This window comes from Pseudophryne corroboree, chromosome 9, assembly GCF_028390025.1.
Source record: "Pseudophryne corroboree isolate aPseCor3 chromosome 9, aPseCor3.hap2, whole genome shotgun sequence".
Lineage (NCBI taxonomy): Eukaryota > Metazoa > Chordata > Amphibia > Anura > Myobatrachidae > Pseudophryne > Pseudophryne corroboree.
Genome location: NC_086452.1, coordinates 322,104,827 through 322,128,033, shown reverse-complemented (window position 1 = coordinate 322,128,033; position 23,207 = coordinate 322,104,827). Strand labels below are relative to the sequence as shown.

Genomic DNA, 23,207 nt, shown 5'->3' with positions numbered 1-23,207 from the left:
TCCTGTCCCTGCTGCCACTCTCTCTATATCCCTGCTGTCTCTCTCTCTATGTCCCTGCTGTCTTTCTCTGTCTCTGCTGCCACTCTCTCTATGTCCCTGCTGTCTTTCTCTGTCTCTGCTGTCTCTCTATGTCCCTGCTGTCTTTCTCTGTCTCTGCTGGCACTCTCTCTATGTCCCTGCTGTCTTTCTCTGTCCCTGCTGCCACTCTCTCTTTGTACCTGCTGTCTTTCTCTGTCCCGGCTGACACTCTCTCTATGTCCCTGCTGTCTTTCTCTGTCTCTGCTGCCACTCTCTCTCTCTCTCTCTCTGTGTGTTCCTGCTGTCTCTCTCTGTCTCTGCTGCAATAGAGGTTCCCTTAGGTATAAATAGTTTGTGCTATGCACTGACCACCAGTATGGTTACATAAAGTTCAGAAAATGACCACTGTAGTTGGGTATGAGGTACCGCCTACTAGCTCATTCACTAACCCATCCAGTTTTGGCAGATAAAGTATAATGGTGCAGTGCGGTGCACTGACCTCTTATGTGGCATGTAGTAGGAGGTGAGCAGATTTAGGCACAATCCGAGCATGTACGGCTTTCACGCGTCGGGTGGCCAATCGATATCTTGCAATAAAGTTTTGTCTGTCCCCGCAGGCTTAATCAGGATCAGCACTGCATCATTAGACTTCTGTGTGTATAGGAGGGGAGGGGAGTTGATGAAGTGGGAAAAATGGATTGGCATACTGGGAGAAGTCAAGGGCATGAGTGGAGCAGTGTGAAAGAAGCATTGAAGAGGCACGAGGGGAGAAGTGTGAGCTGTCACTTCTAGACCCATGTGTACCTTAATCTGGCACTGGACATTAGCATAAAGCTGCAGCTGCAGCAAAAGATGTAATAAAAGCCCAACTGCGTCTAATCTTAGAATCAGGCCTTATGAGGAGGGATCCTACCCCTCTTGAAAGACCCCCCCCCCTCTCAACCCCCACCCCCCTCCCCCTATTAGGACTGCCTCCCTAAATTTCCCAGGTTGATTTTCCATCCCAATCTGCCCCTGCACAGGGCTATAGGGGAAACCCCTGGTGGGCACATCCTCTCCTCTAGGTTCCAGAATGAAATCATACATATGATGCATTATATACTGTTTTTTTTTTCCCATTCACAATTATTATGTTGTTATTTACCCAACTCCACCATCCTTTCTCAGAGATGTTGCTCTCCACAGACTGTACATCATAGATTATAGCCTACTCATTTGTTTTTTTTGTGGGGGATTTTGTGAAACTGGAATAAGCACAGCACAACACAGGATCTGCCAAATTCATAGAACGTTGACGGTGTCACAAACAGATGAGTTTTTTCCCTGATGATGATCATGATGTTTATTTTCCCCGTCTAAATGAGGATCCCATCCCCATGGGATATTTTCCATTTCCTTTATATATATATATATATATATATATTTATTATCCAGTCTTTAGGTCGACACTCATTAGGTCGATCACTATTGGTCAACATGCATTAGGTTAACATGGTCACTAGGTCGACATGGTCCCTGGGTCGACATGGCAAAGGTTGACACATGAAAAAGTCGACGTGAGGTTTTTTTATATATTTTTTTTTACTTTTTCATACTTTATGATCCACTTGGACTACGATTGGGAATAGTAACCTATGCCGAGTGCAGCGATGCACTCTGCTTGAAGCATGGCGAGTGAACTGAGCCACGCGAGGGGACATGGGGAACTAATTGGGGTTCCAGGTCTCTTGTCGAAGAAAACAATACCAACATTTTTTACAAACACTCATGTCGACCTTTTTCCATGTCGACCTAATGACTGTGTCGACCTATTTCAGGAGTCAACCTAGTTACTGTCGATCCCAATGAGCCACACCCATAATGGGGTGAAATTTGTAATAGATTTAAATAGTACTTCTGTTCTCATTATGTAAGTCTACAAACCTGGTATATTAACCAATTCCAGAATTGCTTTGTACAGTTCACACATTAGCTGCAAATAGTGACTATGATATATATATATATATATATATATATATATTAGTGATGTGCACTGGCAATTTTTCGGGTTTTGTGTTTTGGTTTTGGGTTCGGTTCCACGGCCGTGTTTTGGGTTCGGACGCGTTTTGGCAAAACCTCACCGAAATTTTTTTGTCGGATTCGGGTGTGTTTTGGATTCGGGTGTTTTTTTCAAAAAACCATAAAAAAACAGCTTAAATCATAGAATTTGGGGGTCATTTTGATCCCATAGTATTATTAACCTCAATAACCATAATTTCCACTCATTTTCAGTCTATTCTGAACACCTCACACCTCACAATATTATTTTTAGTCCTAAAATTTGCACCGAGGTCGCTGGATGACTAAGCTAAGCGACCCAAGTGGCCGACACAAACACCTGGCTCATCTAGGAGTGGCACTGCAGTGTCACGCAGGATGGCCCTTCAAAAAAATACTCCCCAAACAGCACATGACGCAAAGAAAAAAAGAGGCGCAATGAGGTAGCTGTGTGACTAAGCTAAGCGACCCTAGTGGCCGACACAAACACCTGGCTCATCTAGGAGTGGCACTGCAGTGTCATGCAGGATGGCCCTTCAAAAAAATACTCCCCAAACAGCACATGACGCAAAGAAAAAAGAGGCGCAATGAGGTAGCTGTGTGACTAAGCTAAGCGACCCTAGTGGCTGACACAAACACCTGGCCCATCTAGGAGTGGCACTGCAGTGTCACGCAGGATGGCCCTTCAAAAAAATACTCCCCAAGCAGCACATGACGCAAAGAAAAAAAGAGGCGCAATGAGGTAGCTGTGTGACTAAGCTAAGCGACCCTAGTGGCCGACACAAACACCTGGCCCATCTAGGAGTGGCACTGCAGTGTCACGCAGGATGGCCCTTCAAAAAAATACTCCCCAAACAGCACATGACGCAAAGAAAAAAAGAGGCGCAATGAGGTAGCTGTGTGACTAAGATAAGCGACCCAAGTGGCCGACACAAACACCTGGCCCATCTAGGAGTGGCACTGCAGTGTCACGCAGGATGGCCCTTCAAAAAAATACTCCCCAAACAGCACATGACGCAAAGAAAAAAAGAGGCGCAATGAGGTAGCTGTGTGACTAAGCTAAGCGACCCTAGTGGCCGACACAAACACCTGGCCCATCTAGGAGTGGCACTGCAGTGTCATGCAGGATGGCCCTTCAAAAAAATACTCCCCAAACAGCACATGACGCAAAGGAAAATGAAAGAAAAAAGAGGTGCAAGATGGAATTGTCCTTGGGCCCTCCCACCCACCCTTATGTTGTATAAACAGGACATGCACACTTTAACGAACCCATCATTTCAGCGACAGGGTCTGCCACACGACTGTGACTGAAATTACTGGTTGGTTTGGGCCCCCACCAAAAAAGAAGCAATCAATCTCTCCTTGCACAAACTGGCTCTACGGAGGCAAGATGTCCACCTCATCATCATCGTCCGATTCATCACCCCTTTCACTGTGTACATCCCCCTCCTCACAGATTATTAATTCGTCCCCACTGGAATCCACCATCTCAGGTCCCCGTGTACTTTCTGGAGGCAATTGCTGCTGGTGAATGTCTCCATGGAGGAATTGATTATAATTAATTTTAATGAACATCATCTTCTCCACATTTTCTGGAAGTAACCTCGTACGCCGATTGCTGACAAGGTGAGCGGCGGCACTAAACACTCTTTCGGAGTACACACTGGAGGGAGGGCAACTTAGGTAGAATAAAGCCAGTTTCTGCAAGGGCCTCCAAATTGCCTCTTTTTCCTGCCAGTATACGTACGGACTGTCTGACGTGCCTACTTGGATGCGGTCACTCATATAATCCTCCACCATTCTTTCAATTGTGACAGAATCATATGCAGTGACAGTAGACGACATGTCAGTAATCGTTGGCAGGTCCTTCAGTCCGGACCAGATGTCAGCACTCGCTCCAGACAGCCCTGCATCACCGCCAGCGGGTGGGCTCGGAATTCTTAGCCTTTTCCTCGCACCCCCAGTTGCGGGAGAATGTGAAGGAGGAGATGGTGACGGGTCACGTTCCGCTTGACTTGACAATTTTCTCACCAGCAGGTCTTTGAACCTCTGCAGACTTGTGTCTGCCGGAAAGAGAGATACAACGTAGGTTTTAAATTTAGGATCGAGCACGGTGGCCAAAATGTAGTGCTCCGATTTCAACAGATTGACCACCCGTGAATCCTGGTTAAGCGAATGAAGGGCTCCATCCACAAGTCCCACATGCCTAGCGGAATCGCTCAGTTTTAGCTCCTCCTTCAATGCCTCCAGCTTCTTCTGCAAAAGCCTGATGAGGGGAATGACCTGACTCAGGCTGGCAGTGTCTGAACTGACTTCACGTGTGTTTTGGATTTTACATGCTCTGTACTATGACATTGGGCATTGGCCTTGGCAGACGACGTTGATGGCATTTCATCGTCTCGGCCATGACTAGTGGCAGCAGCTTCAGCACGAGGTGGAAGTGGATCTTGATCTTTCCCTATTTTTTTAACCTCCACATTTTTGTTCTCCATATTTTAATGCGCACAACTAAAAGACACCACAGGTATACAATGTAGATGGATGGATATACTACTAGTATACTTTATGTATGACAACGAGTGACGACACAGAGGTAGGTACAGCAGTGGCCTACCGTACTTCTATATGCAGTATAATGGACCTGGTGAACACTGTCAGCAGACTGCGTTTATAGTATAAAGAAAAAAAGACACCACAGGTATACAATGTAGATGGATGGATATACTACTAGTATACTTTATGTATGACGACGAGTGACGACACAGAGGTAGGTACAGCAGTGGCCTACCGTACTGCTATATACAGTATAACGGACCTGGTGGACACTGTCAGCAGACTGCGTTTATAGTATAAAAAAAAAAAAGACACCACAGGTATACAATGTAGATGGATGGATATACTACTAGTATACTTTATGTATGACAACGAGTGATGACACAGAGGTAGGTACAGCAGTGGCCTACCGTACTGCTATATACAGTATAATGGACCTGGTGGACACTGTCAGCAGACTGCGTTTATAGTATAAAGAAAAAAAGACACCACAGGTATACAATGTAGATGGATGGATATACTACTAGTATACTTTATGTATGACGACGAGTGACGACACAGAGGTAGGTACAGCAGTGGCCTACCGTACTGCTATATACAGTATAATGGACCTGGTGGACACTGTCAGCAGACTGCGTTTATAGTATAAAAAAAAAAAAAAGACAGACACCACAGGTATACAATGTAGATGGATGGATATACTACTAGTATACTTTATGTATGACGACGAGTGACGACACAGAGGTAGGTACAGCAGTGGCCTACCGTACTGCAATATACAGTATAATGGACCTGGTGGACACTGTCAGCAGACTGCGTTTATAGTATAAAGAAAAAAAGACACCACAGGAGTGTTTTTCAGGCAGACAAACGTATACTGGTGGTCACTGTCAGCAAAACACTGCACTGTACTCCTGCTATAGCTGCTCCCCAGTCTCCCCCACAATTAAGCAGTTTGAGCACTCAGCACAGTCAGATATATCATGCAGCACTCTAAGGCTGAGCACAGATATGGTATGGAGCGTTTTTTTCAGGCAGAGAACGGATTAAAAAAAACTAGCAAAACTCTGCACTGTACTCCTCCTGTCCTAACAGCTGCTCCCCAATCCTCCCCACAATAAGCTAAGCAGTAGCAATCAATCAGATCAACTAACTCTAAGGCTCTATAACTAAACGGAGAGGACGCCAGCCACATCCTCTCCCTATCAATTTCAATGCACGTGTGAAAATGGCGGCGACGCACGGCTGCTTATATAGAATCCGAATCTCGCGAGAATCCGACAGCGGGATGATGACGTTCGGGCACGCTTGGGTTAGCCGAGCAAGGCGGGAGGATCCGAGTCTGCTCGGACCCGTGTAAAAAGAGTGAAGTTCGGGGGGGTTCGGTTTCCGAGAAACCGAACCCGCTCATCACTAATATATACACACACACACATATATACACACATATATATATATATATATATATATATATATATGTGGCACACTGTATACCCAAATGAGATTGCTGATTACCTCGGAGCTATTTATTTTAAGTGAGCCATATATATCTATATATATATCTATATATATATATGTGTGTGTGTGTGTGTGTGTGTGTGTGTATATATATATACACACACACACATATATATATATATATATATATACACACACACACACACATATTTATTTATATATATATATATATATATATATATATATATATATATATATCTCACTTAAAATAAATAGCTCCGAGGTAATCAGCAATCTCATTTGGTATACAGTGTGCCAAATACTTTATAAAATAAAAAATATAAAAAAAGTTTTTGATATATGTTATACCCCATATCAAAACCAATTTAACCATTTAAGTATTTTTAGTAGTTTCCCAATTATCTGACAAAAGAGAGATCTACTGTAGAAATCTAATCAGACATTTATATACAGGCGTATTTTTGTTTGAGAGTATTGCTATGAACTATACTGAACTATTCCACTATATTGTTGCATGTGGCTTCATCTAATAATTGTTAGCGATTACATTTTGTTCATGTATAACATATTGTGTGTATATATGATGTGCTCTCCCACCCTCTGTCTGTCTCTCTCTCTCTCTCGTAAATACGTATGTGTATCTTACTATATAACACATAAACCAACATATTTCTCATGTGTTGTATTTAGTCGGTATACTGTTCTAAATGTACTTTGTAGGCAGCGCACTGAGGGGTTAAAACAAGCAGTGCTAGCTCACTAGGGGAATAAAAATGAAGAGGGGGAGGGAGATATGACGTCTAGCCCTCTCCTCCCTTTCTAAGTCAGAGACCAAGCAACGGCTGAGCACTGGAGAGGGAGAGCAGAGTTTGATCTGGGAGCTGCACAAGGTTCTATCCATCTGCTCATGCACTCTGCAGCCGGGGGAATAACGTCTTCTTCCGTAGCAAGGCAACTCCTCCAACTCAAGGGCTCGGCATCTCTTTTCTCTGTTAGAGTGTCCCACTGTAGCTGTCACCCTGAAGTTTCTGGCTGTTTTACTGGTGGCAGGAATGCTTGCATTCCTTGGTGCCATCATCTGCATTATAGCCAGTGTCCATCCAGCTGCCAAGGCACCTGTCCATGGTGCTGAAAATGAGTCGGCTCCGGCTACTCCAGTGGAGAAGAGCTTAGGAGCTCTCCATGGTGTTAAGACGTTGTATGGATCAAAGGATGCGTTTCTGGAGCTCTCTGGATCCAAGAGCCAGGCACCTCCAAGCTTCAGCAGGCTCTTGTGCACACCTCTGGCCATGGAGTGCCCATCTGATGTACAGAGAGATTCCCCACAGGCTGCGGGAGAAGAGGTTCTTTCTTTGCAGAACACAGCAGAACAGCTGAGGCAGACTGTGCTGCAGCAGAAAAAGCAGATCCTCACCGATCAGGAGGCCATCAGGGAGCTGACCGGAAAGCTCAGTCGCTGCGAGAACAGTCTTGACAAGGGTTATCAGGAAGGAGCTGACGGATGGGGACCGAAAGAAGGAGCCATGGGAGATCTGCCCCTGGATTCCCCCCAAGCGGTCCAGGAACTGGAGGAGGCAGTCAGGACACTCAAAGATCGCATTGAAAAGATTGAGGTGAGCAGGAATCCACATGGGTGCCATTTAGGGCTGATAATACAGACATGAGCTATAGGGTGACTCCTGAGACTTACGTAGAGATTTCATTATAAAGATTAGGTTTAATTGAGTGGGCTTTCTTAACTAAACTGTGATTTACAGCTGAATAAAAAAAGATGAGAGACAGTTGTCTATGTTTACATGCTTATGTATCTAATTAATGAAATATAAAATGTTAATCCACCTCAACATTCTAATTCATTAAATATTGATGTAGACAGTGATGTTCATTGTGAATGTTATCCAGCAATAAGTAATAATAATAATAATAATAATAATAATAATAATGTTTAGGAAAAGTTTTTTTACATGTACTATTGTCACCAGAATGGTTTTAGAAAAAATGAATTGATATTGTGCCCCTGCATATATAGGCAACCAATCCAGAAAGACAACCAATTTGCTTATATAATAGTATTATTGTGTTCAATTACCTAATCACATTTATGCAAAGGGTCTAAAGATTGTCACCCAACCCCTATTTTTATTTTCTTGTGTTCACAATTTTTCAATATCTTCTGAATTGTCCGACTTGTGCAGTAACTTAGTAAATTGATACATATGGTTATTTCAATGATTAAAGTTGGGAAATGTAGTTTTATGATTTGCTTAGGCAGAATAAGGTAAATAAGGCTCATGGGTTTATTATTTACACTGGACGATAGAACACAATGAAGTATACTGTATGTAGTGGATTCTGCCATTGAGAAGGCCAGTATTCAAGTGAGACAATACAGATGATGACAGCAAATCCAGTCATATTTAGTGTGCTTTAAAATAATACTGGCAGTTATATTAATATGAAATATTTCCAGATTTATCCCCATCTGCCCTACTGTGCATTATTACCTTGACCAAGTAGACATAGTAATAAACCCACAGTGAACACACACAAAGGCCAATTTGCACACATAAGCAACCAAGAATAATAACTGTGTCACCAAAGACGGATGCAACAGGTAGACTTTGATAGTAATATATCATCCACATACACTATTTCATTTACTGGGGATCTCCAAATTATATATATCTATATATATCTATATATATCTATCTATCTATCTATCTATCTATCTATATATCTATATGGGAGGCAGTCAATTTACTGGCTCAGGACTGTATACCCTTGATTTATTACAGACTTGCCAAATAGATCACAGCATAAGAACTGGCATTATTTAGTAGGGTCTCCCTAGCATCGATGGTTTACTATTTACATGTTTTATATACATTGCATGATGTAAATTATACAGTGGCAATATTACAGATCAGCTATTTCCTTTTTTATCTTCTACAATAAATATCTGCGCTAATAGATTTGAGCTTTTTTATGTTATGCTTTTCATGTAATCAGACATAACATATTTTCATTGTATGATTCTATTATTGTCTTGTGAGATCCTGGTTTTATGTCAATTCCAAGCTGGTGTTATCTGGTGCATGTCTGTGCATTATGCATGAATCAATATAATGAATTCTACATCCCATTTCCGGCCTCCCTCTAGCACGCTCTCTATGCTGTCTCATTAGCACTTCTTCTCAATCTTTATTCTCCTAAGGAGGGACTTCCTCTTTCAAAGGAACATAATTTTCTTTCCATTACAACCAGGAGAATCAATTGAGTAAAATGATGCAGAGCTTTTTCATTCAATATACAGTACTCGCACCCCGAGGTAAAGAACCAGCAGGGTTGCAGGAAAAGCATTCTGTACACTATGAACACACACTGGAGAAAAAAACAGCAGAGATTGTGGAGTGTGAAATGCTGCTAATGCTGGTCAGCTCTCGTTTTTCAGCACTATTCTGTATATGGTTGAAAACTAGTAAGTGTTCTGGGATCAGTCAATTTTAAATCAATATCTAGTTCTAATCAATCAGATTTGTACTGTCTCATTGAAGTAAGTGATCAACCATTGATTTGCATATGTGTGTGGTCATTGGTTATCCACACTGTTTGCACACCACATGATACAGCCTTATCACCTGATCTCCAAATGACTAAGTCTGAGTGATGGTCATCCACATATGTGGTCAGAAGTGCTGAATTTACTAGACCCATGAGGCACGGGCCTTGGAGCACCACTAACTGGGGGACACAGCAGTCCCTCTGCATCAGAGCTTTCTAGTGCCCCAATTCAGCTGTGGTTATTTGAACATAAAACAAACACTGCATCCCCCATGATATATCAAGGAAAATCTCAGGAGCATTCGCATGTGAAATCCGGGAGACTGGAAAAGAAGGTTCTTGGCCCACAAAATCCCAAAATATCAGGTAACTGGAAGGGGCAGAGTCTCACCAAAATCCGGGGGGATGAAGAGGAAGATGGAGACATGCTCGTAATAATATTGTGCCAATGGGTGGCCAGAGCCCTAATTTTGCCCATACTGGTTAGATTGGTGAGTCTGGTCACTTGACTATTAATAGCCATTTTATGGGTAGACAAATGATTGGATATATTATTAGAAGGCATCAGATAGGTCAACATTTTGAGTGAATCTCTGAATGAAATTGATAGTTTAGATGTCAATAGTATATAAACAGAGAAAGTCAAAATGTGATTTTAAAATATGTTCTCGCTGTTAGGAGGATTATATGTCAACTCTGACTATAAAGTCACATCATTGCACACTGTATATTAAAAGCTACTTATGCAACTTGGGAGGTAATTCAGAGTTGATCGCAATCGGGCAAAACCATGTGCTCTGCAGGTGTGGCAGATATAACATTTGCAGAGAAAGTTAGATTTGGGTTAGTTATATTGTTTCTGTGCAGGTTAAATAATGGCTGCTTTATTTTTACACTGCAATTTAGATTTCAGTTTGAACTCCCCCCACCCAAATCTAACTCTCTCTGCACATGTTATATTGGGTGGACTTCAGTATACTGACTGTTGGGATCCCGGCACACAGTATACCAGCGCCGGAATCCCGACAGCCGGCATACCGACACTTTTTCTCCCATGTGGGTGTCCACGACCCCCCTGGTGGGAGAATAAAATAGCGTGGCGCGCATAGCGCGCCACCATGCCTGCAGCGTGGCGAGTGCAGCGAGCCCACAAGGGGCTCATTTGCACTCACCACGCTGTCGGTATGCTGGCGGTCGGCCTCCCAGCGCCGGTATGCTGGTCGCCAGGAGCCCGGCCGCCGGCGGTCGGCCTCCCAGCGCCGGTATGCTGGTCGCCAGGAGCCCGGCCGCCGGCATACCATACTACACCCGTTATATCTGCCCCCCCCCCTGCCGTGCACATAGGGGGTCATTCCGAGTTGATCACACGCTGCAACTTTTTGCAGCCTGTGTGATCAGATAGTCGCCGCCTATGGGGAAGTGTATTTTAGCTGTGCAATTGTGCGAATGCTTGTGCAGGGGAGCTGTACAAAAACAGTTTGTGCAGCTTCTGAGTAGCTCTGAACTTACTCAGCCACTGTGATCACTTCAGCCTGTCAGGTCCTGGAATTGATGTCAGACACCTGCCCTGCAAACGCCTGGACACACCTGTGTTTTCCTCTCCACTCCCAGAAAATGGTCAGTTGCCAGCCCGGAACGCCATCCTGCTGTCAGTCACCTTGCGATCGAAATCATCATTAAAACATTTGTTGCCTGGCTTTCCCCATCACCGGGCAGCGACGCGCCTGCATATTGTGGCCGCAGCACATACACATTCCGGACCCGATCGCACAGCTGCGAAAATCTGCAGTGTGCGACCCAGTCGGAATGACCCCCATGGTTTTGCCCAACTGCTAACAAATTTGCTGCTGCGATCAACTCTGAATTACCCCCTTCTATTTTTATTTCATTATTATATTCAGCTACCTTTTGAAGACCCATTGAACTCCACATAAAACATGTTGTGTATGGTCACCTACAAAAAGGCAGCCTGCTTTATTGCTCTTTTAAAAAAATGAAAGGCTGCGTCCGATGGAAGATAAAATGAAAAAGCCTTGACCAAAAGGATAATTTAAGTGAAATATGACTTAAGTGCTGTTAATCACTGGTTGGGTACACTATAGTTTAGTGCAGAGGTTCTCAAATGCGGCCCTCAAGGCACCCCAACAGTACAAGTGTTAAGTATATCCATGCTTGGCCACAGGGACTTAATTAGTACATAGTATCTGAGGTTGAAAAAAAGACAATTGTCCATCGAGTTCAACCTATTTGTGGTCTCCTATGAATGATGATTTGACTAAAATTTCTGACTGATGCTGCTGTCAGCCGTTGCATTTTATCCCTATTTATAGTAACTATAATGCATGACTATGCACCATACCCCTGGATATCCTTATCCATTAGGAATTTATCTAACCCATTCTTAAAGGAGTTGACAGATTCCGCCATTACAACTCCCTCGGGCAGGGAATTCCAAACACGTATTGTCCTTACCGTGAAAAAGCCTTTACAACGTATTGTGCGGAACCTGAGCGAGTGTCCACGAGTCCTCTGTGTTGATCTAAACAAAAACAGGTCCCGCGCAAGCTCTGTGTATTGTCCCCTTATATATTTGTAGATGTTGATCATATCCCCTCTTAGTCTCCGCTTTTCCAATGCAAAGTACCTCAGTCAATTTGATTTAACTATGTGTCCTGAGCCATGGATATACTTAAAACCTGGACCATTGGGGTGCTTTGAGGAATGCCTTTGAGAACCTCTACTATAGTGTATCTAACTGCACTTTTTCACTTCCCGCTTAAAAATGGGTTTTTCACTGATATTCAGGTAAACCTCAGGAGAATTGTGTATGTAACTTGTCTCCTCTTTAGATTTGCCCTAGCATTTTATTTTAACTTCCCATAAAACATTGCATGGCTTTAATACAGTGGTTTCTGACATAAGGTCTCATAACGTCAGTTTCCTTATTAATGGAATGTAGTTCCCTTTTGGCAGAAGTTGCAGTTGTATGTGAAGAGCATTTTGCCTGCAGCAAGATCACTTTGTAGAAATAACCAGCAAGAGTCACTGCATCAGAATTTTGGAAAGTAGACAGAAGTTGATATTTCAGTCCATAAAAAAAAACTAGAACATCACTTTATCACATTATGATTCCTCTTTCTATATGTGTTTTAATTTTTCATCAAGAAAGCCTTTAAATATTTCTCACCATTGAAAGGTGTTTCCTCTTTAACACAAACCTTGACTGATATCAGCGGTTTTCAATTTCAGCTCTCAAGTAGACCCAGCAGGTCATGTTTTCAGGATTTCTTCTTGTGGAAACAGGTTTGATAAATATTGATATACAGGGGTGCACACCGGTAATGAGAGGTGCGGAGACCTTTCAGTACTGCATACAAAGACAAGGTTGCAGGGGCACAATTCCAACACTACCAATTGATTAATAATTTATTTATTTATTACCAGTTATTTATATAGCGCACACATATTCTGCAGCGCTTTACAGAGAATATTTGCCCATTCACATCAGTCCCTGCTCCAGTGGAGCTTACAATCTATATTCCCTACCACATGTACACACACACACATTCAATCGAGGGTTAATTTTGTTGGGAGCCAATTAACCTGCCAGTATATTTTTGGGATTGTGGGAGGAAACCGGAGTACCCGGAGGAAACCCACGCAAGTACGGGGAGAATATACAAACTCCACACAGTTAGGGCCATGGTGGGAATCGAACCCATGACCTCAGTGCTGTGAGGCAGTAATGCTAACCATTACACCATCCGTACTGCCCATCCGTATTGCAATAATAATCATTGCAATAAAATTTAGCATTTTGAGCAAGGTTCTTCGCATAGTTATGGCCATAAGTAATGGCTTGCCCACTGCGTTCACGTGACCTCATTAATCATGCAAGTCCCTAATATATAGGGGGCTACAAATCTAGGGAACGGGACACCCCAAACCCATGCAGCTGAGTGACCCCCATAGTAACACTAGAGTAAAAAAAATATATAGTGTAAAAATGGGAAGATTTGTATGCAGGGATAAATATTAAGCAAGCAAAATAGAAAAACTTACCAGTGCAAGGTCAAAAAAATCCTGAAAACATTATGTGCTGGGAGTACTTAAGGATTGATGTTAAAAACGGTTATATTTAAAGAAAGTAGCATGCATCTGGCATTATTCATAAAGTTCATTATTTCCTAAAGCTCTTTTTTTTTGTATATTGTGATGGGGAATAACCATTCTATCAATATCCATTAATTCCACTCAATCAACTTTTCAATGGAAGTGTTTCAGTTGTTTTCAATACTCTTTTCTGGCTGCATCGCACTCTTCAATTCAGCTATGTACTTATGTGAAGAGCCGCTAACCAGGTGTGTGCACTTGCCCTGTGGGCGCACCTTTTACATACACCCCGAGTGGCCGAAATATCCCTCCTGCTGGCGGCCGCCCTCCCGCTCCCCTGTTCCTTGCGCCCGCTGCAGCCCCAAGCTCCGACCAGCTGGAACCACTAATTGCTCGCTGTCATGCTGTGTCTAGTCAGCAGCAGCGCTGAACAGGATATCCCCCCTGTGCTGCTGCGCTCCCGCGGCCCGCCCCCTCTCTGCCTGTGAAGTGGACAGACTGTGTAGAGGAGTCAGGAGCCGGCAACAGCGCTGGAAGAACTTACACATCACGTAAGTGCCTACACAGACACTGCACTAAACTACAGTACACTACACTACACTATATTACAATACACTTCACTACAGTACACTACACTACACTTCACTACACTCTAAGGGTAGGGGGGTAAAAGGGGGAATTTGCCTGCCATACTGTGTAAAAGGGGGGACTATCCTGCCGTAACGTGTAAAATTTGGACTCTGCCTGCCGTAATGTGTAAAAGGGGATGCTGTCTGCCGTAATGTGTAAAAAGGGGACTCTGTCTGCCGTAACGTGTAAGAGGGTCTTTGTCTGCAGTAATGTGTAAAAGGTGAAGCTGTCTGCCGTAATGTGTAAAAAGGGAACGCTGTCTGCTGTAATGTGTAAAAAGGGGACGCTGTCTGCCGTAATGTGTAAAAAGAGGACTCTGTCTGCCGTAATGTGTAAAAGGGGATGCTGTCTGCCGTAATGTGTAAAAAGGGGACTCTGTCTGCCGTAACGTGTAAGAGGGTCTTTGTCTGCAGTAACGTGTAAAAGGTGAAGCTGTCTGCCGTAATGTGTAAAAAGGGAACGCTGTCTGCTGTAATGTGTAAAAAGGGGACGCTGTCTGTCGTAATGTGTAAAAAGAGGACTCTGTCTGCCGTAATGTGTAAAAAGGGGACGCTGTCTGCTGTAATGTGTAAAAAGGGGAATCTGTCCACCGTAATGTGTAAAAGGGGCTCTACCTGGTGTAGTGGTGCTACTGTGCGGCGTCATTTGAATAATGGAGACTACTGTGCACCTACGGCGCGCATTGCCCATATTTTACATAAAGGGGGGGTGCCGATGCAGTTTCTTGCACACAGCGCTAAAATATCTAGTTACAGCACTGGCACCAACAGATTGTCTAGACCCTGGTACTTGAGAGTTGCTTGGCCAAGGATAGGCGCATGGTCACACCCTGACCCTATGTGTATATTGGGGCCCTCAGAAGAGGCTGCATGCTGAGGGGGCACGGACCTGTCATTTTGGGGCATGGTTAAATCTCACTGAGATGTTGATGCCCCTAGACAGTCCCTTACTCATGTACTCTGGAACGTCTTCCATCTTGGCATCCCTGCTTATGTCGTGTCATGATCTGCTAAATACATTATAGGTTGAGTCTAGTCAAGACTTTCGTAACTCTGGTCTTCAAGCTACAACTGGCAAACTTTTTAATGTGTCAGCTCTAGTGGGGACCATTCAGTACTCTCGCACATGGGTCCTTTCTTGTTTTGTGTTGCACCTTTGCAAAAGCAAGAAATGCAAAGAGCAGAGTCAGAATTTAATATATTCCAAAAGTCAAGAGTCAACCGTTCCCAATTTTTTATTGTAAGGTTGTGTAACCCTCACCGTGCTAGTATTCTGATAAATACTGATGCCATATCTCAACCAACATAAAATGTGATGTTCTCAGTAGTATTCATACAAGAACAATAAGCCTGATTCTTAGCAGTACAGTGGTTAAATAAGTATACTACATGATTATACAGTATTATTTATAGGATAATATTTAAACCTCTTTTAAACAAAATGTCCTGCCATACAATTTAGATGACAGTATGTTGTGATTAATCATAAAATGATTACATATTAAAGCACCACGGCTCCAAAATAACTCTTTAAGCCCCAGATATATCTCTAAGTAACCACGTTATGCTGTTGATCTTTGGTTACATATTAATCACAATAAACCATATTTTGCTAACAGATTTTTTTTCCATCTTCTGTTTTATAACCTCTCCAACCTGCACTACTTCCGCTTTCCCTCACTCTGCCTGTTTCTGTCTTTAATAATTAAGCATCACTAGAATCACAAGTTACATCTTAGCTGTGAGTGGCTTATTACTGGAGTGTAATGCTTGGCTGAGCTTCCAGCTCTATGGAGACTTCTATCTCATTAACATCAGCTGGCGAATTTATGAATCAATATTACCAAACTATGTGATGGTTCAGGGACACAGAATGCCAACTAGTTACTGTATACGGGAGGACAGGAGGAAGATTGGAGGCACCTTGGAGTTGAATCATTAAAAGATGTAACAGAAAAGTAGACTCTTGGCTGTAAATAAAAAGACTGATTAAATGTACTATGAGGCACTGGCCGTAGCAGGAAGCAGTATGAGAAATGTAGAAGGGATACGGAAAAGGACACCTTCAGGAAAAAAAAAAAAATTGTGTTTTGTAAGCTTGTAAGTATCGTGTGAATGTACAGTTATTGTTTTTTATTTCATTTTTTATTTGGAATGAAAAATCACTGAAGCCTATCATTTTCAATGTGGAGAAGGAGTAGTGCACTGGCAGGCACTCAACAATGGCCCTCAGAGACATACTAGAAAACTGGAAACTCAGAATGGTCAGCTCTTTGCAAAATAATAACAGTGCCTCGTCTTACTATGTCGAAGACACATAGTAAGCCCTACAGGCATATCACATTGGCCACATAATTTTATTTAATTATTGGACCAGCACCAATTAAGCTACTTGAAAACTTCCAATTGCCTAATTAGTCAAGGGTCTGGGACTCCAGGTCGACAACAAAAAGGTCAACACACCTTAGGTCGACGCCAATTGGTCGACACACCTTAGGTCGACATGGACAAAAGGTCGATAGGAACAATGTCGACATGGAAAAAGGTCGACATGAGTTTTTTATGTTTTTTTGGTGTAGTTTTCTTCGTAGAGTGACCGGGAACCCCAATTAGGGCACCGTGTCCCCTCGCATGGCTCGCTTCGCTCGCCATGCTTCGGGCATGGTGCCTTCGCTCCGCACAGATTACCGTTCCAATCGTAGTCCACGTGGATCGTTAAGTATGAAAAGGTTCCAAAAAAGAAAAAAATTGTGAAAAACTCATGTTGACCTTTTTTCCATGTCGACCTTGTTCCTGTCAACCTTTTGTCCATGTCAACCTTTTGTCCACGTCGACCTAAGGTGTGTCGACCAATTGGCATCGACCTAAGGTGTGTCGACCTTTTTGTTGTCGATCTGGAGTCCGGATACCTTAGTCAATAGGGGAAGGGGATCCAATGGGTTCTGGCAGGGTCCCAGACAGCAGTAGAAATTACCGCATCTGATTTCTAACCAGAAATTGAATAGGAAAAACCGAGCAATGTGAGGTTTTTCAAAATTTCCCCAGCAATTGGATATGCATGGTGTAAGGAAGAGCAGGGAAATGCCTGAGCAAGTCTGTATAGCTCTGTGTACAAGTGTATGTGCTTTAAAGATAAAACCTGCAAAAACATTGAGGTAAAATAGTGAAACCACTTTTGTAGTTTTATGATGTAATTGTGCCTCACTTACAAAGAACACTGAATGTGTACCAGTATTTGAACTTTCAGTTCCACTGCGCATGTCCAATATGTCTAATCAGCTCATGTATACACAAATCCACAGAGACTGGTCTGGTGAACTTTTCCAGTTTATCCATGCCATTGTTGTAACACCAATAATGATGGCTCAGTTAATATTGAGGAGCTGCCACTAGTGGTGGAACTACCATAAGTGCAGCAGGTGCTTTGCAGCAGGGCCCCTGGAGACTAAGGGACCCACTGCTGCCCAGCCCAGCAATGACTTTTACCCTGGGCTATCACACGACCATTTTGAGCAAAGGTAGGTGACTGGCTCAGTGAAGAGAGCAGGGTGGGCCATGAGAAACCTGCCCCTTACCTCATGGTTGACCTTTGGTGGGTGCAACTGCTCAGAATACCACCTGACCCAGACTGATAGGGGTATCCTGGTGCCTGTTAGCGCTGATGATTATTGATCACAGATGCAAACTGCCTCTAATTCAGAGAGCTCTGAATTATTCCTGAATCACAGCTGTCTGTGAATTAAAGGCAGCCTACGGCCTACGGTCTAATTGGCATTGTCGGAGCCTGTTTGACCATGTTCCGATCATAGGAAAGCACATGGGGTAGGGACCCCTCTCTCAGACAGGGCAGTGGCCGCTGTGTTCCCACTGTTAGAAATGATTTGTGTGCAGGAGTACACCTGCAGATGACTCAAACTATGAACAGCTCAGTTACTTAACCAGTGGTGTTGGCTTATTGATAGATAGCAGATTCAGCCATACCTACTATTACATGTACACTGGTGATGGAGCAGAGCTGGAGAGGATCGGAGTTTCATACAGCTCACCAGGCAGTAAGTATATACTGCAAACGGGTAGCTGAGCAGGAAGCTGGAACTGCTTTATAGCAGGTGTTAACCAGGTCTCTCATAGGCGCTAAGTAGTAGACTTCTCTCTCTGACCATGTCATTACATAATCTTATACAGTAACGAATAACATAGTCCCAGCACAATCTCAATAGTGATCTTGGCAGCTATCTTGGGATAAGGCATGAGGCATTCCTGGAGGACAGGAAGACGAGAGTCTGTTCAGTAGCACTCTTCTTTCAGTGCCCACCATCACCAAGGTACATCCTCCCTGGTCTCCACACAACACAGGACTGTGGGGGTCATTCCGAGATGATCATAGCTGTGCTAAATTTAGCATAGCTACAATCATTCACACTGACAGCTCAGCACAGGACTATCCCGCCCCGCATGTCAATGCCGCCCCCCCCCCCCCAGTGCTGCTTTAGCATGCTGGCCAGGAGCTAATCATCGCTCCCCAGCCCGCAGCGGTTGCGTGTAACGTCATGCAGCCGCTGCGGCCCGTTCCCCGTTCTGTCCGGCCACGCCTGCGTTGGCCGGACCGTGCCCATGATATGGTGCCCAAATGTGCCGTTCCGCCACCCCCTCCCAGAGGCGATCGTAGCGACCCGACGGCCTTCGGCGCCGGCGCATGCGCAGTTCTGACCCGATCGCACCGCTGTGATAAATTGCAGCGTGCGATCGGGTCAGAATGACTCCCTGTGTGCAGGACATTGTGATTGTACTGCTGTCACCCTCTCCCTGTCATTCACAACCTGTCCCTGTCACTCTGTGCCTCTCCCTGACACCCACTGCTTGGGATGCATTCAGCATGCCAGTCCCACTGCTACTCCCTGTCACTCACTGGTGTGTGGCATATTATGTACTTTGGGTGGGTCAGAGGAGGGAGCCCAAAGTATATTTTTGCACTGGGGCCCACCACTCACAAGTTCTGCCGCTGGAGTCTGCCCTCATGGTATTATATTAAAAAATAATAAAATGGGTGAGGATGCTGATAGCAAAGACAGGACAATGAAAAAATAGATAATTCTTTTTTTAAAATTTAATTAAATAAATAAAAATTCTAAAACAAAACAAACGTACACTTTTTTTTACTACTTTATCAAATGTGGAACTGGGAGCCCAAATACAGGTCTCCTGTACAGAGTGCATGTGTGAACCTGCAAAGCTAATTCACACACACCCGTAGGGATCCAGAATGGGCAGTGAAGCCCTAAAGGGCCCTATACACTGGGCGATTTGGGTGATTTGAACGATGAACGATATGAACAATGAACGATTATTCAGTAACGATTTTCTGCATGCACACTGAACGATTTGCATGAACGATTTTAACATTTGCAACATCGATATCACTCAAATTGGCTTGCAATAATAAATGATAATAGACCGCCGTTGAACAACTGCAGGGATGCACATCGCTCATCGTCGGTGCCTCCACACTGAACGATATGAACGATATATTGTTAATTTTTGAACAATATATTTCATATCTTTAAAATGTCATCCAGTGACCTGGTGCCCTCGCATCTCCATTCAATCTATCCCTCCTGCTCGGATGGATGTTGGCGTCAATGTGGTCAACGCGGAACCCTGCTGCACATTTGGTGGAATTGCCCGCGGATTAAGGGATATTGGACTAGGGTCCATAAACTTATTTTTAACGTCCTTGGCCTAGCGGTCCCGATGTCACCTTTCTATTCCCTGTTCTCTCGCCCAATACCTCACACTCCTCGCCAACAACAGAAGCTAACTAAGCATATTCTAAATACGGCCAAATGCCAAATTGCGGCTAACTGGAAATCTATGTCACCCCCTACAATCCCAGCTACCATAAATGCTATATGGCAAACCTATAGACTAGAACGTATTACTGCGGTACTCCGTGACACCCCAGACAACTTTATTGCCACGTGGTCTCCCTGGACGACATATTTTGGTGCTGAACCTCCGTTAGCTACCATATAATATAATATAATTTATCATAATATCTTATCCAATTGGTGTTAACCTGACGCATTGCTCCGGCGGTTGGGACCGACCGTCTATCCCCCCCCCCCTCCATTTCTTTCCCCCTCTTTCGCTCTTTTTTCTATCGCTACGTTTACTTCTTGCTCCTCTCTCATAGTTTGTATTGTTTCACTAAGAGATATTACTCCACCCTTAGCTGTGGTTCATACTTGATGCACAATACCACCTCTTTGTGGTTCTTCATGCATAGGCATACCTACTTGTTTGGCCTACCGCACTCCCACTATCATCTCTAGGTAGATATTCTGTTACTGCTATTTAACTGTTGAGTGCGATATGTGCCATTGTTTGATACCTGTAATTCATGCTTTACGAATATCTTGTTAAAAGTTAAAACTCAATAAAAACTTTTTCTCAAAAAAAAAAAAATGTCATCCAGTGTGTAGGGCCCTTAAATCCGCACAGTATCATTAGGTAGCTGAGTATTATTCAATTGCATCAACAAACTTATCTTAGTAAATTGTGGTTATAAATTATTTTCTATATAAGCAGTTATAAAGTATCAGCTCTATCACTGCAGATTAGTAAATTGAACGCTTAGGGCAGTATCATATTAGCTGCTGTGAATTACCGCAGCTAAATACGTCACTCTGGGCTTCCTAATTAGCGCCAATGACAACACTTTTCGGGGATTCTGCAGAGATAACCAAATCCACGATAAGAAGTCCTTTGTTCCCAATCACGTCCGCAAAAATACACAGGTCCGCAAATGTTTGCAGATCCTATGTATTTTAAGATGGCTTTAATTGGATATCCTCCAACAAATCACGAAAACTCAGTGTTTTTCGCATCTGAAATTATTTTGCGGCTAATAGGATACCCCACTTAGTCTCATGGGTTGGGTATGGGATCCCGGCGCTCAGGATGCCAGCGGTCAGAATACCGATGCTGGGATCCGACCGCCAGAATGCCGGCTGGGGGGAAAAGCGCAATGAAGGTCCTTGCGGGCTCACTGTGCTCTATTCCCACTCCATGGGTGTCGTGGACACCCAGGAGTGGAAATAGCTGTGGCGGCGCTGCCGACATTCTGGCGGTCGGTATCCTGACTACATCCCAGTCTCATACTTCCCAATTATTAGTTTATTAGAAAAATATAAACAATTTCTTCAATATTAATATAAATAATTAACAACGGGAACAAAAATGACCACAGACACAAAAAAAAAAAGATTTAAAGATTCTAAAAGAATATAAAAATCTCAAGTACAAACTTTAATATGCAAGTGAGTGTGGAATATTTATTTTTACTTTTATTTGTTAAACAATAGACACCAAAGGTGTACCCAGTGATGTACAAGAAGTAACTCATCATAAATACAATGCACAATGCAGCCACAGGGACAGAGTGACATGTACAGGGGAAAGAGTAGGGTAAGAGTCAGCAAGCAGGGATGAGTTGCAGGAAAATACACAACAGCTCACAGTGAACTTGTACCCTGGGCTGTAAAGGGTGTGTGTGGTGCCCCAAAGACTGAGGGGGTTGCACTGGTGTTGCCCTTGTGGTTGGGTGTGGTTCATCAAATCGACAGTGTCTAGGTCGACAATGTTTAGGTCGACCACTATAGGTCGACAGTCACTAGGTCGACATGGATGGAAGGTCGACAGGGTTTCTAGGTCGACATGTGCTAGGTCGACAGGTCTAAAGGTCGACATGAGGATTTTTTTTTTTTTGTGTCGTTTTCTTCGTAGAGTGACCGGGATCCCAAATTAGTGCACCGCGTCCCATCGCATGGCTCGCTTCACTCGCCATGCTTCGGGCATGGTGCCTTCGCTCCGCTACCGCTTCGCTCGGCACACTTTACCGTTCCAATCGTAGTCCACGTGGATCGTTAAGTATGAAAAAATTCAAAAAAAGAAAAAAAAGTGAAAAACTCATGTCGACCTTTAGACCTGTCGACCTAGCACATGTCGACATAGAAACCCTGTCGACCTTCCATCCATGTCGACCTAGTGACTGTCGACCTATAGTGGTCGACCTAAACATTGTCGACCTAGACACTGTCGATCTTCAGACCGGATCCCCTTGTGGTTACCTGTCTCTGGCTTGCAGGCTAACCTATAATGGCATTCTGCAGCCTAGAGAGCCATTGGGTCGCTCATGTCCTTAGATGCACCTGGTGATATCCTTAGGGTGCACCTGGTGCATCAGCTTCCTGGTCCCGGACCCTTCTTGTGACATGGTGACATTACATGTGCTGGGGAACAGGGGCCAGAACAAGGCACGTAAGTGCAGTTTGATGAACTGCCTGTACCCATCACAGACACTTTCAGAGCCACTGATGGGAGAAGGAGGCAAACAAGGAAGGCTGGTGATAAATCAGGGGAAGGAACAAGGCAAAAGCGCCAAGCCAGAGAGCTTACATTCATATTTTGCTATCTTACATATTAAATCCTATAAATAACTATTAAAATATTTCCGTGTAAATGGGAAGTAAATGTATGATCGAGTCTCTAATAAACATCTACCTGATTAGCAGACAGATGGACTCATAAACAAGAGTCACTAATAATAGATTGTATCCTTACAGTATTATTACTATCAACACTACACGCTAAAACAGGAAAGGTCTCAATGCTGGGAAAAGAGCCAATACAATGTGTATTCATGCCAGTCCTCCTGTGGATCTATCCATTCCTGGCACAACACTCTTAGCATGAATCAGCATCAATAACAGATACTAGTTTGTCTACTAACATCAAGAGGCATAATAATTATGGTGA

The 23,207-nt window shown here is 43.6% G+C and overlaps 1 protein-coding gene across 1 annotated transcript in view; it reads left to right on the top strand.

Moving 5' to 3' along the window:
• Positions 1–6,904: 6,904 nt before the first annotated feature.
• The window catches only part of NPTXR (neuronal pentraxin receptor), a 74,370-nt gene continuing 58,067 nt past the window's right edge, over positions 6,905–23,207 (top strand). The window contains exon 1 of the mRNA XM_063940491.1: positions 6,905–7,700. Within this exon, the coding sequence (XP_063796561.1) occupies positions 7,140–7,700 (561 nt within the window). The 5' untranslated portion in view covers positions 6,905–7,139. The remainder of the gene's footprint in view (positions 7,701–23,207) is intronic.